This window comes from Zea mays, chromosome 9 (assembly GCF_902167145.1).
Source record: "Zea mays cultivar B73 chromosome 9, Zm-B73-REFERENCE-NAM-5.0, whole genome shotgun sequence".
NCBI classification, from domain to species: Eukaryota; Viridiplantae; Streptophyta; class Magnoliopsida; order Poales; family Poaceae; genus Zea; species Zea mays.
The window spans coordinates 17,008,561-17,026,048 of record NC_050104.1 but is presented as its reverse complement, the minus strand read 5'-3'; the positions used below and the strand labels follow the sequence as shown (position 1 = coordinate 17,026,048).

The following is a 17,488-nucleotide window of genomic DNA, read 5'->3' as shown; positions in this document are numbered from 1 at the left end:
ATTCAACATCACTCATATTGCTTCCTCTCCGTTTTGCTTGTCACAAGGATGTCCATGTATAACCGGATACTCTCTATTGTCATGACCAATGTGTGTAAACTCAATGTCTCGCAACAATAATCACCGCTGGCCTCCTCTGTAAGCATGTATACTGAGAAAAACTCACTAGATACTAGAGCCCCTAATTCCATGCCATAAACATGTTCCAAAGCTGAAAAATCTTTAGTTTCCACATTTTTCTAATAAAAGTTGTGTTTTAACTTATGAATCTATTTGGTTTAGCTTTCATTCGAACTCTATCAAGGAGTCACACCAAACTAGTGGATAGACAAAAAAATAAGTTTAGATGGTGAAACGACAAAGGAGGACCAATAGTCGTTTTCTATCGACCAATGCAAAGCTACATTTTCAGCACTCAGTGTGGACACCAAATATGTCCTAAGTGTTTGTATGCCTATCTATATGATTACTATGATCGCCTTTGCATGTCATATTTTTTTCTAGTACTAAAACAGTCGTGTGTCTTTGTATAAAAAGATGCAAGTTAAAAATAATTTTACTCCTTCTGTTCTAGATTATAAGATGTTTTGGTAGTTTCAGATACAATATATTTTACTGTGTATATAGACGTAACTCATAAGTCATAACTAGGCACATAACAAAAGATATAAATATAGAAAAAACAAACATGTTATAATTTGCTTGTTGATCCGAGTCTTCTCATTATCCATATCACTCATTTCAAACTCTTTATCTTCATCCTTCTTTATTGGCTCCTTGCTACTTTCTATTCTAGTATTTTTGTACGCCTCATTCACGATGCGTCTATTGGTTTACTGCGTCCGCACTTAGTCCCACGTGAGCCCGGCCGACCAGGTACAACCATTTTTGACGTATGCGCAGATGCAGGTAAATGGCCTTAGAATGACTTTTTTTGCGTCCACTCATGCAGCCACCGTTCCTCTCGTACAAACAACCAAACAGACGATCAGTTAAAGTCAACACACGCGATAATTCAGAATAAATTGGTGTGAGTAACCAATCAGGTGGGATATGTGTGCCTTCCCTGCTCTCCTTCATCTCCTTTGACTCCCTAGTCCCTATTGTCGCCCACCATTGCTACGGTAATCTGTAGCTTCATCGGGTTCTCGTCAAGTCGTTGTGACTACTCATGATCTATCTTCACCGTCGAAGATGTATAAACCTTAACTTGACGGAGATGAAAATTTGTCACGAGAAAAATGCTAAGGCATGTATGTGATCGGTAAAAAAAAAATCAAGTGTTGATAAAGAGTAAACCATTCTAGTCTAATATAACATTTCTCTAAATAAACTACTTTACAATTTTGTTGTTGGTGGTGTAGAGTTTCACTTAAGGTCTTGTTCGGTTATTTTTATTACATATAAATTGGATATTATTAGAAAAAATTAAGAAAAAATTTGACTTATTTAGAATTTAAATCGAATCAATCAATTTTACTGAGGCGAACCCAACAATCTTAAATCTATTGAACTCACGAGCACAACCGACACCATAACTACACCACACTGTCATAGGCCCACACTGGTGTGCGTCTGTACCCCTTGCAAATATCGCGTCCGCGTCTCCATTGCCACGTCTTCTAGAAAACGCTGTTACGCAAGCTAACTTTTGTTGAAGCCCAAAAAGAAAACGCCGTTACCCTAGCTAATTTATCCCCTCACCCAGTCACCCGTCGCTATCGACCCCATCGCGTTGCCGGATCGAGCTCAGCTCTATCTCGAACCTTGGTTCGCCGCACGGCACCAGAAGCACGGCCGTGTTCTCATCCCCTCCACACGTTTCCGCCTCCCGATCCACGTCCGCCGTTAGCCGCGGCCGACACAGCTCCTCCTCCTCCTCGCAGCTCTTCTCCAGCTCTCGGAGGCCCGAGGTTTCATCGACCCGCGCTCCTTCATCCTCGACACCTCACTCCGGCGGCGCGGGTCCGCAGTGCTGCACATCGCGAGCCGCGCGGCACAGCCGCACTTGTTGTCCTTCGTGCGTGGTAAGGGCTGGTGGCTCGCCTGCCTTCCGATCGCCTCTCTTATGTCCGCGTGTCGCCTGTGCGATCTGAATGTTCGGTTGGTGCGGACAGGGGTGCGGTTCGACGCGGCGGCGGGATGGCGGCGAGCGCGCGGGACAGCGCCGATGCAGCGGAGCGAGTTGTGGATGACCACGACGGCTGGGCGTCGGACGCCGAGATGGACGTGGAGATGGATGTGGTGGAAGGCGATGCCGACCGGAGGGACGGCGGCGCGGATGGTGATGATGAATACTTGCTGGTGCGTATGGCCTTTCCCGGTGCTCCTGCCGTTGGTGGAGGTCTTTTGATTCTGTCGAACTCGCAAATCTGAGGAGGCCGACGCGTGTTGGCTCGGTCCTACTCTCGATTAATTGCCCAAGTTTTGTGCCGGCTTCCTATTCACCTGCGGAAGTCGAGGTTGATATCGTTCTGGGCTTGGTGGGTAGCATGGCGCGGTACATGTAGATCATTAAAACTGCGCATGGACATAGATGGATCTTCATGTGTACTAGGTTTCTATTCTATCCGGAACTTAAGTTTATATTGCCATAGTTTAAGCTAAGTTTTATGGTCTTAGGTGTGAATTGTGATGTTGATGATGGGGTGAACCAGGTGGTAAAGTGCACGCGGAAAACCAGTTGAAAAACAAGAAAACAATTGTTTTGTTTGGGCAGGGTAGAAATGTTAATTTGCAGTAGTATGTTTCTACTACTTTTCAAAGCGCATGCCAAATTGCAAGGAAACATTAGCGGAGTGATAGACAAAAGCGTCAAAAGATTTCTCTAATTTTCTGGTTAAGTTTGCAGTGTTGTTTTTTCCTCATTTAGTCCTTGGCTGCTCAATTATTTATAGGACAGCAGACTTGATGTCAACGGGGCTTGTGGAGAAGATGTGTTTTGGCCAATCATGTAGGTCTAGAATGCTATGTCTTCTCTTTTTTGTGCTTATCTTCAGCCAGTAATGACTTGGTTTGCCATCCTCTGGTAGGTCGCTTTCGTACTCGACATTTGTTGCATAATTTTCTATGCCCAACATGGCAGGGTGTTGCAGATGCATTGTTCATCCTTGTTTGAATGGGCTTGGACCAACTAGCTTTAAACAACAACAACAACAACAACAACAACAACAATAATAATAAAGCCTTTTATTCCTAGCAATTTAGGTTAGGCTAGAGTTAGAACCCAAGAGAAGCTACAAATCAAGGGTCGGGCACATGGATAATTGTTTGTCATTCGCTTTTATTCAAGGCTAAATTCTTGGCTATATTTTGTGCTTTCAAGTCTTTTTTTACTGTCTCTTTCCATGTCAACTAAGGTCTTCTTGTCTCTCTTTCTGTTACTATCGCGCCATAGGATTCCACTACACACTGGTGCCTCTTGAGGTCTCTGTTGGACATGTCCAAACCATCTCAATCGATACTGGACAAGCTTTTGTTCAATTGATGCTACGCCTAGTTTATCACTTATATCATCATTCAGGACTCGATCCTTCTTATATAGCCATAAATCTAACGCCAATATACACGCAATACTTATCTGCTGAGCATGATGCCTTTTTAGGCCGACATTCTGCACAATACAACATAGCAATTATAATAGTCATTTTATACAACTTGCCTTTTAGCTTTCGTGGTACCCTCTTGTCATATAGAACACCTGATGCTTAGCGCCACTTCCTCCACCTTGCTCTGATCCAACGAGCTTGAAACACAGATTTCAATTAGAATATTTGACTCATGTCTTATCCTTCTTGATTGGAGTTAAAGTCAATTCACTTTTTGAATTAACTACCCACTTTACTGAGGTCATGTTCTTGGCATAAGCATAAGGATCACCAATACTTATTTGCATCAGCTTAGACAATTATCAGTCGTGACGTGATGATGGCTGCTGCAGTTTATCAGCTATTGAAAACCTTTTTATATTTATTGGTTTATTTCTATTTTTATGCCAAAACTGAGTAAATGACGGATTTGATTCAAATCTTAAGATTGCTCAAAAGATGTCCATTTAGTGTTTATAACTTATACCTACTGGTAATTGTCTATGTTTCTACAGCTCACTAGGATAAGGGACACGTCAGCAGCTGAAGCAAGGGCAGGAAAGGATATACAAGGTATACCATGGGAGAGGATACACATAGCCAGGCAAGATTACCGAAAAGCTAGGTTGGAACAGTATAAGAACTATGAAAATTTCCCTCAATCAGGAGAGCTCATGGATAAGGTCTTCACTACCATCTAGTCTTATTTCATAAAAGGTTGTTTCTATTGTTCCAAATTTCCATATTTTCTGATTATTTTTAAAAATAATTTTCTTAGTTGTGCAAGCAAGTGGAGAAGAGCAGCAAGTATTATGAATTTCAGCACAACACTAGATCAGTGAAGCCATCAATTCTCCATTTTCAGGTGAGTTTGCATTGTGTCCTACCTTTTTTTTGCAAGATATGCAGTAACTAACTGCACTATATATGTGAGGAAACGTTCTTGTGGATTGTCTTTTTTTTCTTGCTTGCCAGCATTTAGAAGGCTTTCTTCACAAACTTGCAATTTGCATCATAGTTGTTAAGGCGTCGCTTAGGCGACACCTAAGCGCTAAGGTGTGCGAAAACCTTAAGGCGTCCTGGTCGCCTTATCTTGGAGCCTAAAGCGTCCGCTTTGGACAGTAGGGTGTCGCGCCGGCGCCTTGGAGAGTTCTAAGGCGAAGCTATGAGGACGCCTTGGAGTGATGTAGGGTTGGATCTTGACCTGAGCACGCGATTTGATACCGTGTCCTTGGAGTGCCATCAGCAGCGGCGGCGGTGGCCGCTCCCCTCCGTGACCGCGAGCTCTAGCTGTGCCGGCGAGGTCCCCTGACCCCCTCACCTCAGCGGTAGCTGGGAGAGAGGGAAAAGCGACTGGGAGAGAGGGAGAAGTGGCGGGGGGAAGGGAAGAGAGGGAGGCGGCTGGGTGATGGGTGCGGCTGGGAGAGGGCTGGGAGTGAGTGAATAAGTGGGTAACCTAATTTTAATGGGCCAAGTGGACTGATTTGGACTAGTTAGACTATTATTTTCCTTTTCGTTATCCTTTTCCTCTTCATTATTAGTATTTTTGTCCTACACACTTTCTCAAATATCAATAATTTTCTATTCTTAACTATATTTAAAGCGTCGCCTCGCCTTACGCTTTAAAAGTTAAAAAGGGGGTCAGTCGCCTTACTTCGCCTTAACAACTATGATTTGCATGTACCAATTGTATGCAGCTATCCATATCAGCAAGAAATCTGAGGAAGAAAATTAGTGCCATTTTTCTTGTGGCACTAGAATAGAACTTTTACATAATATTATAATTCAACAATAACAACAAAGCCTTTTAGTGTAAAGTATGATGAGGTAGGCTAGATACAACCCAACAAGAGCCACTAATAGAGCATGATGAGAGGAATATATTTTTTAACTACGCGGGAGAGCTGCATGTCATTTCATGTAAGGGACAATTTATGCAGGAGCTTAGAGGCTTAAGTTCTGTCTGCCTTGGTCCGTGGATTATCATGGGGGATTTCAACCTTATATACAGAGATGAAGATAAGAGCACTGGCAACTTTAATAGGCAGCTTATGCACAGTTTCAGAAGGCTCATCAATGATCTCGGCATTAAAGAATTAGCTCTTCACGGGAGGAAATTCACCTGGTCTAACCGTCAAGATGCACCCACGCTTGTTAAACTTTACAGAATGTTTTGTTCTCCAGATTGGGAGCAACTTTTTCCCAACTGTCTTCTTCAGAGTGCGAGCACTGATGGTTCTGATCACTGCCCTTTGCTGTTGGGCCTCCATGACTTGAAACCTGGTCGTCGCCGGTTCCACTTTGAACCCCACTGGACTAAGCTTCCTGGTTTTCTTGAGGCAGTAGAGATCGCTTGGAACTCGGTTTCTCCCTCCTTTGACCCTTTTGTTACCCTTTCTAGAAGGTTTGGAGCCACTGTCAGACACCTTCAGAGATGGTCTCATAAAAGGGAAGGGAATATTATGGCTCAGCTTGGGATGGCGCGTGAAATTATGCATAAATTCCAGATTGCCCAGGATAGTAGGCCTTTAACGGTGGTCGAAAAGTGGTTGCTGGACCAGCTTGATGGTCACACCGTGGCCCTTTCCTCCTTGCAGCGCTCTATGGCTCGGAGCCGCTCTAGGATCACCTGGATGGCTAAGGGGATGCTAATACTGCTTTCTTCCACCTGCGCGCTAAGTATCGCAAAGGCAAGAATTTTATTGGTAATCTTTTATCCTCGGATGGTCTTATTTTGTCCAGACACGAGGATAAGGAGGAGTTGCTTAATGATTTCTACTTCAATCTGCTGGGTCGTTCAACTGACAGAGAGCATTCTATAAATCTGGAACACCTGCACATCCCTACTCATGACCTTTCATCGCTGGACAGCCCCTTTACTGAGGAGGAAATCTGGAAAACCATCTTATCCCTGCCGTCCAGTAAAGCTCCTGGCCCGGATGGGTTTACAGGGAAATTTTATAAATCCTGTTGGCAGATTATTAAGGGAGATATTTTGGCTGCTGCTATGGCAGTCTGGAATAGGAGGCTGCTGAATTTTGACTTGCTCAATTCAGCCTATATTATTCTTCTGCCCAAAAAGGAAGACACCTCGCTCGTTAAGGATTTCCGGTCCATCAGCTTGGTTCATTCTTTTGCTAAGCTCATCACCAAGCTTTTGGCTAACAGGCTGGCTGGTCATCTAGATAAATTGGTGTCGCATACTCAAAGTGCCTTTATTAAAGGTAGATCCATCCTTGACAACTTCATGCTAGTTCAACAGACAGCTAATCTATTCCATCAGAAAAGACTTCCTCGGATCCTTCTTAAGTTGGATATCACAAAAGCCTTTGATTCGGTCTCGTGGTCTTTCCTGTTAGAAGTGATGAAGCATTTGGGTTTCGGTCAAATTTGGTGTGATATTGTGAGTAATCTGCTTGCTTCTGCATCAACTCAAGTGATTCTTAATGGCGAAGCAGGTCAGAAAATTCACCACAGAAGGGGGCTTCGGCAGGGGGACCCTCTGTCTCCCATGCTGTTTATTCTGGTTATGGATATTTTATACTACTTGTTAAAGAAGGCAGCTGAAGACGGTCTGCTGAAATCTTTATCTGCCCACTCAGAGCTCTGCCGCACTTCTCTTTTCGCCGATGATGTGGTGATCTTCCTGCAACCTGTGGCTCTGGATCTCGAGGTCACCATGGATATCCTAAAGATCTTTGGTGAGGCATCAGGGCTTAAAACAAGTATGGAAAAAAAGCAGTGTATTTCTCATTCACTGTTCGGCGGAAAATGTTTCTACCATCCATAATCTTCTTCCATGTCTTGTTGCCAATTTTCCTTGCAAATACTTGGGGGTGCCTCTTTCGTTGAAGCGACTTGGTAAACATCACATTCAGCCATTCATTGATAAGATTGCAGATCGCCTGCCTAGTTGGAAAGCCGACCTGCTATCTAGGGCTGGAAGGCTGATTCTTGTTCAGTCAGTTCTATCTTCGATGATGGTTTATTTAGCTATGGCATTGGACCTTCCTTCTTGGGCTTTAAAGGCCATAGACAAAATTCGGAGAAATTTCCTTTGGCGAGGAAGAAAAGAAGCTATGGGTGGCCACTATTTGGTGGCCTGGAACAAAGTGACTAGACCTAAAGAGCTTGGAGGCTTGGGCATCTCCCACCTGCAGCATATGTGTTGGGCCCTCAGATTGCGTTGGCTCTGGTTAAAAAAAAAACTGAACCTGACCGGCCCTGGGCAGCCTTCAATTTTCATGTGCACCCTTCAGTTCTGGCCTTCTTTTCTGCAGCAGTTTCTTCTGAAGTGGGCAATGGCAGGAATACTCTGTTTTGGACAGATAAATGGTTAAATGGCCAAAGCCTACAACAGTTGGCACCTCATCTTGTCAGGTTGGTATCTTCAAGGGCTAGGAAAAGGAGTGTTCAGGATGCCCTCACTACTGGAAGCTGGGTTCAGGACATTAGAGGGGCTATTACTGTTAATGTGTTGACTGAATTTTTTCAAGTCTGGGACCTCGCTGCCAGCTGGATTTTGCACCCGGAACAGGAAGATAAGCACTTATGGCTGCTCTCTAGTTCAGGAAATTATACCGCCAAGTCGGCTTATGATGGTTTCTTTATTGGCTCAACAACCTTTAGATCATGGAGGAGGATTTGGAAGAGTTGGGCTCCTGGAAAATGTAAATTCTTCATGTGGCTGGTGGCGCACGGCCGCTGCTGGACCGCTGACCGGCTGGCAAGGAGAGGCCTGCCTCATCCTCAAAGTTGTCTGTTATGTGACCAGGAGGAAGAAACTATGAATCATCTGCTAGTTTCCTGTGTCTTCTCAAGGGAAGTCTGGTTTAATATCCTGAAAACAGTCGGTTTGCAGCACCTCTCTCCCAGTCTCGATTCTTCTTCCTTTGATGATTGGTGGGAGAATGTAAGCATGACCCTTATTAGCCCCTCCGATAAGAAGCTGCGCAAGGGGCTGAACTCCCTTATCATTTTAGGAGCTTGGGCCATTTGGATTCATCGCAATCAATGTGTCTTCAACAGAGAGCAGCCTAGGGCTAGCAAGGTCATAAATTGGGTCATGGCTGAGTCTCATCTTTGGTGTAGGGCTGGGGCTCGCGGATTATCTGATATCCTTTTACCTCGGCATACTATTTGAGGAGTTGGTCTCTAGTATGCTTAGTGTACTGGTGCTCCTGCTCATTTTCTTTTGTTGGGTGGTGTGTAGAGTTGTATGAGGTTCTTTAACACCTCACCCCATCCTTTTCTACTTAATATAATGATACGCAGCTCTCCTGCGTATTCGAGAAAAAAAAGGGACAAGTTAGACCTGTCCCGAGTACAAGAACATCACACACCCCAAACACTAAACTCTATAACAGACGCACCACACAACAAAACAAAAGGTTCGACCAAAGGGATACCTAAACATCCATGTCCAGAGCCCTGACCAAGAGCTGATGGAGCTTTCTTGCACCAGCCCTACACCAAAGGGCACGTTCAGCCATGACAGCCCTCAGAACCTCCTGGACGCTTGGTGTAGCATTTTCAAACACACAAGAATTGCGATGCTTCCACACTTCCCAGGCCACCAAAATGATCAGAAAGTTAAGGCCCTTCCTCATCTCCTTTGGAACTGTTGAGATTGATATCCACCACCATTTTGAAAATTGAGATGAAACTGGAGGAGGTGATAGGCTTAGTAACCCCAGATTCTGGAAAATGTAAGCCCAGACTTGACGCGTGAAGACGCAACCAGCCCAGAGGTGATGGATAGTCTCTTCAGATTGGTCACACAAAGGACAAGCCTCTGGGTGGGGGAGCCCTCTTCTTGCAAGGCGATCCACAGTCCAACAACTATTATGGAACACCAACCAGATGAAAAACTTGCAACGCGGGGGTGCCCGACTCTTCCAGATTCTCCTCCAAGGGCCAAACTTGATAGTCCCTAAGAAAAAGGCACCATAAACTGACTTAGTTGTATAAATCCCAGACTGATTTAGCTTCCAAACAAACTGATCTGGCACATTTTGCTGCAACAATACATCATCCATCGAACCCCACAGCTGCAAGTACTCTAAGAGAACTGGAACTGTGAGAGCTCCCTTGACGTCTTCAACCCATTTTCGTTTCTGTAAAGCTTGAGCCACAGTCCGCCTTTTTGCTATTCTTTTTGGGACAGTTCGTATTAAGTTAGGGGCTATTTCAGCTACTGTGTGACCATCCAATCATCTATCTATCCAGAACAGAACCTGCTCCCTATTACCTGTGATGACATCCACTGCAATATTAAAGAGGGCTCGAGCATTTTGAGGGACTTGTACAGGAAGGCCATCCCAAGGTCTTGAGGCATCTGTTTTTTTCTGCCCATAACCAGCGAATCCTTAAAGCGCAACTGAGAAGGTCCAAGTTATGAATACCAAGGCCTCCATATTCAAGGGGCCTCTGTACCTTCTCTCAAGCTACTAGACAGTTGCCCCCGTTAGCTTTCTCTTGTCCCTTCCAAAGGAATCCCCGTCTTCTTTTATCAATAGCTTTCAGGACCCATTTAGGCAAGTCCATAGCAATTAGAAGGTAAATAGGAGCAGCAGTCAAAACTGCACGAACCAAAACCAATCTTCCTGCTTTATTCAATAAGGATGCTTTCCAACCTGGTAGATAATCTGCAACCTTGTCAACTATAGGCAGCAACACATCTTTAGTGGGTTTACCAATTGTGAGTGGCAGCCCAAGATATTTGCACGGAAATTCCTTAATGGAACAGGACAAAATCTCAGAAGTGGTGGCCATTACATTATCAGAGCAATGAATGGGAGAAACCGAGCTTTTGGCTAGATTGGTTTGGAGCCCAGAAGCATGACCAAACAGCTCAAGTATCTTCCTAGCTACCAAAAAATCATTTCTTGCTGGTCTTAGAAACATCACTGCATCATCAGCATAAAAAGAGACTCGATGCCGAACCTGGTGTATGTCCAACGGCTGCAACAAATGTTCCCTTGAGGCATATTCGATCATGTAGTTCAGCACATTCATGACCAAGATGAGGAATATTAGCAATTGAAGAACATTGCTACTTGTTTTAAAATAAATGTTTTGATAGTTGTAGGATAGTTCTTTCTTATGGCAGTTTTTATGTTTCTTTGTTTTCATCCTCTTGTATTGTGTTGGTGATTGTTGGTCTATTTCAGACCTCTCTTCTTCTTAATATAATGATGCGCCATTCTCCTGCGCGTTCGAGAAAAAAAAAGAGTTAAGATGTGTTCCTTTGCGTTAGGATGAGCTTTATTCTCTGCTATGAAATGGAAATTAGTTACGTAATGTGTTTGTCTGCATTCTAATCTTGTCATATGACTCCCAAAGCTGAACAATACTTACTAACTATTGCTTCTGTAGCTTAGGAATTTGTTATGGGCAACATCGAAGCATGATGTCTATTTTATGTCAAATTCCACAGTAAGCCACTGGTCATCATTGTCTCACAAATTATCAGAGGTTCTTGACTTCTCTGGGCATGTTGCTCCAGCGGAGGTATTCCCCTTATACTTTCCTGCTTCCATTTTTTATGTTCTCGTCTAAAAATCAAATAGGTCTCATTGTTAATGCACTTTTCCTCCTCACAGAAGTATCCTGGCAGTTTACTAGAAGGTTTCTCTGGTGTTCAAGTTAGCACACTTGCTGTGAATGAGGGTTTGGTGGTAGCTGGCGGTTTTCAAGGAGAACTAATTGGCAAAGTAAGCCACTAATGAAGACTTAGTTGTAACTTTGGTTCGGCTATTTTATTCACCCATAGAATGTAGCTGTAGATATTCATTTCATTTCAGTCTCCCTTTGTTTATTATTTTACTTGGTATTATATTACTTATGACAAAGATCTAAAATGGAATAATCATTTTACTGCATGCGATGATGTATTCATCACCACCATGCTTTCTTATTTTGCTTCTGTAAGCTTTGTGTTGTGAGAATAAGCAGTTCATTGAAAGTTTTGCTTGCATGCTCAACAGCTTTTTTTAATGTTGTAACAGGATGTGGAAGGCTGTAGTGTAAAATTCTGTATGAGGACAACTTTGAGTGACAATGCCATAACAAATGCCATAGATATACACAGATCGATAAGGTGAGAAACTAACTTGTCCAGAACCTATCTGAAGATGTACATTGTCGTTAAAATCTCAAGGTCTCCAAATTACTTTGCAGTGGAAGCCTGCACATTACAGTATCTAACAACGATTGTGGTGTTCGTGAATATGATATGGAGAGATATCAGCTCGTGAACCACTACCGATATAACTGGCCGGTTAATGTAATTTCTACCACATTAGGATTCACTCTACTGTTTTGGTTCTTCCATCCATATTTGACATTCATCGGTTGCTTCCATAACAACAGCACACATCCGTGAGCCCAGATAAGAAACTTTTGGCTGTGGTTGGAGATGATCGAGATGCTCTTCTTGTGGATTCACGAAATGGAAAGGTACTTTTTTTTGCTTATTATTTCAGGTTTTTTCGGTCTATTAATTTTGGCTTTTACTCATAATTTACTACTATTACGGCCATTCTTTCGTTGCATCAATATTGTGAGGTTCTTTATAAAAAAAAATATTGACATTGTAACATCTATTGTCCATGACCTTTTTTCAAAACGTTCCTCGGTACAGTAGGCCATTTGTTCAGGGCTTGTTTTGAAGTCATTTTCAAGGACCATAGTATCAAGAAACTACAGTTTTAGAAACCAGGGACTAACTTAGAGAAAGAGGTACCGAGTGGAGTTTCTAATAATTTTCCTTGCTCATATCTAGTTTTACCACCGTAACAGCAAAATATAATTTAGAGCTTTACAATCGTTCTTTGTTTACTAACTGAACAGACATGAGAAGTGAAATGTGGAATTGATGTGTTTTGCAGGTAACCTCTACCCTAGTTGGCCATCTGGACTACTCATTTGCTACGGCATGGCACCCGGACAGCCGGACATTCGCGACCGGGAACCAGGACAAAACCTGCCGCATCTGGGACACCCGCAACTTGTCGACCTCACTTGCAGTACTGCGGGGCAACATCGGCGCGATCCGGTGCATCCGCTACTCCTCCGACGGGCGGTTCCTGGTGTTCTCGGAGCCTGCCGACTTCGTCCATGTGTACAGTGTGGCTGCGGACTACAAGAAACGGCAGGAGATCGACTTCTTTGGTGAGGTGTCCGGGATCACGCTCAGCCCGGACGACGAGTCCCTGTTCATCGGAGTGTGCGACCGCGTCTATGCCAGCCTGTTGCAGTACAGGATGATCCGCGGATTCGACTATCTTGACTCATACGTGTGAAGAACTGAGCTTTGGTGACCGGTGTTGTGCTAGGTGCTGGCTGAAGGTTCTGATGCGCGGTTCAGGGAATATATCTGCCTGCTCTTAGTTCATGGCGAATGATGGTTCGGTGGGACTCGACGCCAGCGAATCTGCCGTGTAAATAGTTTAGAATTTGAAGCGTAGTGTAGTGCTGTGGACCAATGCTGTCTCTGAACATACATATGATCAGAGTAATGTGTGTTTGCGCTGTTAGTTTCAGACTCCGGAATACAAATAGTTTTGGACCAAATTCCTAAAGCCTGTTTGTACTGTGGAACACATGAAAGGGCTAGTTTGTATTCACTTCGATATATGTGTTGTTATTATTGAGTTCCCTGGACAGTGTTTCAAATTTAAACATCGTATTTTTAGATGCATAATAAAAACATGTATGCAGATATAACATGTATATTTGTTATATATATATATATATAGAGAGAGAGAGAGAGAGAGAGAGAGTATATGATGCTACCTTTTCTTTTAAATTATAAGTTTTCTAAAAGCATGAATATATATACCATGTAGAAAAGTAAAAGTTATGTAAGCGGAACCGTTTATATTTTCTGACTCACCCCCACCCACACACAACAACAACGAACCCTGCACCTTTGCCATTTTCAGGGGGTTTGTTCCGCTTTGTTCTAAAAGCAAGGATCAGATGCCGGCAGCTTCGCACTCAAATGAAGAAGTAGGCGAGAGCCGTTCGTTTCCAACGTCGGTCGTGGCCTCTGGTTCTGGCTGGCCTGGGTCCGACGGCTGTATCAGTCTGACAGTACGAGCCCAGGATATATTGCTACTTCCACCGGGAACCCGAGGTGAAAATCGGTTCTCATCCCGCTCCCCGGGCTCAGGAAGTGGATCTTCGGTGGTGGCGCCGGAAATACACTGGTACACTCAGGGTTTACAGACAGAGCAGCCGCTCGCTAGTCGTAATCTCTTATAGACGCTGAGGACAACTATTAAGCCTCCTCCGTCCGAATCAGTCTGCAGGGGCACGGTTTCCGTCTGCATGGCCGTCAGTGCTGTAGCCGCCACTCCTATCTCCGGTGAGCTCTCTCCTTCTCTCTTCTTCCTCTCCAATGGCATCATGATGGACAGCTCGTCGAGGCAGGCCGTGGCGAAGGGGTGCGACAGCACGCTGCGGCGCGTGTCGAGCACCTTGTTGAAATGGCGCACGGCCTCGCCGGGGAGGCCGGCGTCCAGCGCCGCCACCGCGGCGGCGGCGGAGGAGCTTCACGTGCGGCAGCAGCTGCGACACGGACTCCGCCCTTGTATTGGCGGGCGCCAGCAGGTTCGACGGGGGCAAGAAGCGGCGGTTGGGCATGTGGTGGCGGAGCGAGTGGAGGTCCCCGCCGGGGCAGAACTCCGTGACGACGCAGGAGAAGTGCGGCGCAGCGTCGAAGTCGGCGAAGAGCGTGGGCAGGACTTTTATTTAGATTTCGGTTCCGAGCTGCTGCTGCTAGTGCGTGAGCCATCGGTCGATAATTTCCGGAACAGAACACCTCTTGTGCCTGTTCGAGAAGTTCTGACGGGACTCTACTCCACGTGGCTCTTCCGTGCCCATAAAATTAGTGGAGTCTAGATTCGATCTGGACACCGCGTTGAATCGGTGGTGGATGTAATGAAAGAAGGCCGCCCAATGCCGCGTGAGCTGAACGGAGCCAGACGAGCAGGATGAGGAGGACGAGGCGGTGGTGGCGTCGTCGGCCGAGCACGACTTGGCGCAGTAGCTGGGGATGTAGTCGCAGAGCATGTCGGCGACGTCACGGTTGCGCGAGGAGAGCCCGCGCCCGGAGCTCCAGCGCCGCGCGAGTAGCTGACTCGTACGACGCCGCGCGAGCAGCTGTCGTAGCTGCAGCAGAAGCTCATTCGGCGACCATCATACACAAGCAGCCGCTCCTCCTTTGCCTGGAAGAATGCTCGGAGTGGTACAAGGTTCGGATGGCGCAGTCGGCCAACAACATCCATGTTCTGCTCGAACGCCTCTGCTTCCCGTGCTGCTGGGCCAATCTCGGCGGCGTCCAGCCTCTTCATCGCAATCATGGCGTAGACAAGAAGCGCGGCGAGGACAGACCCGGCAGCGACCGCGACGGCCAATTTGGTCATCCTCCGCCTCGCTCTCTTCGCATTTGGCACGGACGAATCCGGCACGCTCAGGTTCTCCTGCTGCGGCCCGCTGTCGCTAGCAGCAGCGTCTGCACAGGGGGAGTGGCGGTACCGTTCGCGCCGCCCCCGTGGAAGAAGAGGAGGTGGGAGCCGCGGCGGACCACTTCGTCGCAAAGGTTGGCGTCGAGACGGAGGAGGGTGAGGTGCAGGAAGGCGGCCTCGAGCGGAGAATCGAGAAGGTGTTGTTTGACTGCGTCCTCTTCTTCGTCCGGCTGGAAGGGGTGCTCGGTGTCGGCGTCGGCGGGGCAGGGCGGTAGCGGTGGAACTGCGACCCGAGCAGTAACGGCGCTGAAGACGGGAACGGTGGCTGCCCTGACTGATCCTCACGGTGGAGGATTAATCACTGTCGAACGCGTCTAAGAGAGAGCTCAAGTCCATATCGGCGTATGTGCGTTGTGTGAATCTCTAAATCATCCAAGACCTCGTCTACGCCTCTATTTCGTTGAAGCCGAACTTGTCGCGTTTTACAATGGCAAAAGTCTCCGCCAAACATGGTTTCCGTGGCCTCTGTTCTCCATCGTTTTCTTTCATTAATCCGTGAATCTCAATTCTCACTCGTGATCCACCGAGAGCGAGAGCGTTGTAAAGATAGGTTGGAACGGTAACATGAGGCCAGTGTGACAAAGCCCGTCAATCTTGTCCCCCACGGGCCACGACAGACCCTTCCTGAAGCCCAATCGGCCCGCACGCAAAAAACCCTCACGCGTATTAAGCCATCCCCCTCACCACCTAGGGTTTCCTTTTACAGCCGCCGCCGACGCCGCCGCCGACACCGACGCATCTCTCAGCCTCCCCGCACTCGCTTCCGTCGCCGCAGCCGCCACTTCGCAGCCATGGGTAACCCACCGCCAGCTCTCATTCTTCCTCACCTTTCGCTGCTCCCTCCTGTACTCACGCGCTGATCAAGGTGAGTCGCGTCCCGTGTCTATGCGCAGGTAAGGTGCACGGATCGCTGGCCCGCGCCGGGAAGGTCCGCGGGCAGACGCCCAAGGTGGCGAAGCAGGACAAGAAGAAGAAGCCCCGCGGCCGCGCGTACAAGAGGATGCAGTACAACCGCCGCTTCGTCACCGCCGTCGTCGGCTTCGGCAAGAAGCGCGGGCCCAACTCGTCCGAGAAGTAGGCGCGACGCCGTTGGGCTCGCATGCCTATGCCTATGCTCTTGCTCTTCCTGGTAGTAGTTTTCGTTGTGCAAGCAGAAGAAGATCTTTTTTTGTTGTTGTTCCAGTCTCAGTTTCGTGCGGTGAGATGAGAGCTTGAGATTATATGTCAACCTCCTTATTAATCGAGGATGAATTTTTGAGATATGATGATACGTGGCAATGACTTCTTGCCCCTTTTTGCATTCTTTGTGAAATGTTATGCAAATAGGTGGGTTAAATCATTCGTCGATTGGCTACATGACATTGACTAGATTTGCCTAATTTGTTTGTTTGGTTCGGCGTTCCTCGCTTGATTAAGGAACCTGCTGTTTTTTCACTCGTTATTGCTGGCATTATGGTCCAGTTATAAATTTGAATGGTTAGCCCACTTTGAAACCAGCTTGCTGATAAGATCTGTACTAGGTTCGGGTAGTTTGTGGGAGCGGAGCCGAGCCTGCTATTTGATTGAAGGTGCTTGTTCTATCCTTGTTTTGACACTGTAGAATGATAATTTGCGGTGTGAACGATAATTGGAAATGTAAGCCTTGTGTAAAGTGAGGTTCAAGCTTTGCTCAATCCCGATTCTCGAAGACGATTTGAGTCTCCAAACGATCTGTATTCCATTCCCCTGCCTCCAATCGTACCTTGGTTTGTAACCTGGTAGGGTTCCATTTTCTTGCGAGTCTCCCATGTTTGTTAGTGCAGCATTGCGAACAGCGGCTGTTGTGTTTTTGCAACCGAGTATGTGATTTTGAATTGAGGAACCTGTACATTTTTTATATTTCAATTTTTTGACAGCAAATCTGTTTCGGAAAGCTGAACTAAACACACGAAACACCAGTTTTCCTGATTTCCACAATCCTCTCTTTTGCAAAAAAAAAAAAAAAAAAATCTTCATACTTTTTTTTTATCTAACTTGCGGTCTATTGTTGTCGTGCGCCGTTAAGTGGTCTCTAGATAGAATGTGAGAAAACAGTCAGTCAAGTCTAATATCATACGGCGCTTCTCAATAGTACCGAGGACAAGTTGTTGAATTAGCTATAAAAAAAAGGATATGTCTCATTTTTAATATATCTTTCTCGAACTTTTGCTTAAGATAAAGTAACCTCTACAGTTTAGTATTGTTCATATGTCTCCTATAATTTTAAATTTATTTTTATGTAAATGCTCCACTTCAATTTTAAATTTTTTTTGGATTTAGAGATTAGGGTTTAGGGAGAGTCTATCACACTGCTGAACCATCTCTGATGATGGCGGTTGCTGCTCCTCT

At 45.8% G+C, this 17,488-nt stretch overlaps 2 protein-coding genes and 1 pseudogene across 4 annotated transcripts; all 3 read left to right on the top strand.

Moving 5' to 3' along the window:
* Nucleotides 1-1,766: 1,766 nt before the first annotated feature.
* Nucleotides 1,767-13,317, top strand: LOC100191443 (uncharacterized). Its single transcript, NM_001136876.1, has 10 exons — nt 1,767-2,027; nt 2,118-2,304; nt 4,103-4,270; nt 4,366-4,452; nt 10,965-11,099; nt 11,192-11,302; nt 11,597-11,688; nt 11,769-11,874; nt 11,961-12,047; nt 12,479-13,317. Exons 2-10 carry the CDS (start codon nt 2,143-2,145, stop codon nt 12,890-12,892), a joined length of 1,362 nt encoding a protein of 453 aa, NP_001130348.1. The 5' UTR covers nt 1,767-2,027; nt 2,118-2,142; the 3' UTR covers nt 12,893-13,317.
* Nucleotides 13,318-13,436: 119 nt separating this feature from the next.
* Nucleotides 13,437-15,524, top strand: LOC100279382 (uncharacterized; annotated as a pseudogene). The gene has a single exon (NR_158613.1). The product of NR_158613.1 is annotated as an uncharacterized protein (transcript).
* LOC100281980 (40S ribosomal protein S30) lies at nt 13,709-16,536 on the top strand. Of its 2 annotated transcripts, XR_004852462.1 has the most exons (3): nt 13,709-13,801; nt 13,897-15,916; nt 16,015-16,460. XR_004852462.1 is itself a non-coding variant. In NM_001245894.2 (2 exons), the coding sequence occupies exons 1-2, from the start codon at nt 15,913-15,915 to the stop codon at nt 16,197-16,199; spliced, it is 189 nt and encodes a 62-aa protein (NP_001232823.1). In that variant the 5' UTR covers nt 15,836-15,912; the 3' UTR covers nt 16,200-16,536. The 2 variants fall into 2 exon arrangements, 1 of the variants encoding a protein (NP_001232823.1); NM_001245894.2 differs by lacking the exon at nt 13,709-13,801 and having other exon boundaries at nt 15,836-15,916; nt 16,015-16,536.
* The last annotated feature ends 952 nt before the right edge of the window (nt 16,537-17,488 follow it).

What these genes read in the sequence shown, in the direction of transcription:
- LOC100191443 (NM_001136876.1), top strand. Translation starts at nt 2,143, where the DNA reads ATGGCGGCGAGCGCGCGGGACAGCGCCGATGCAGCGGAGCGAGTTGTG. An exon ending in CAGGAGAGCTCATGGATAAG is followed by an intron (nt 4,271 to 4,365) that starts GTCTTCACTACC and finishes TAATTTTCTTAG; the next exon opens with TTGTGCAAGCAAGTGGAGAA. An exon ending in TGGATTCACGAAATGGAAAG is followed by an intron (nt 12,048 to 12,478) that starts GTACTTTTTTTT and finishes TGTGTTTTGCAG; the next exon opens with GTAACCTCTACCCTAGTTGG.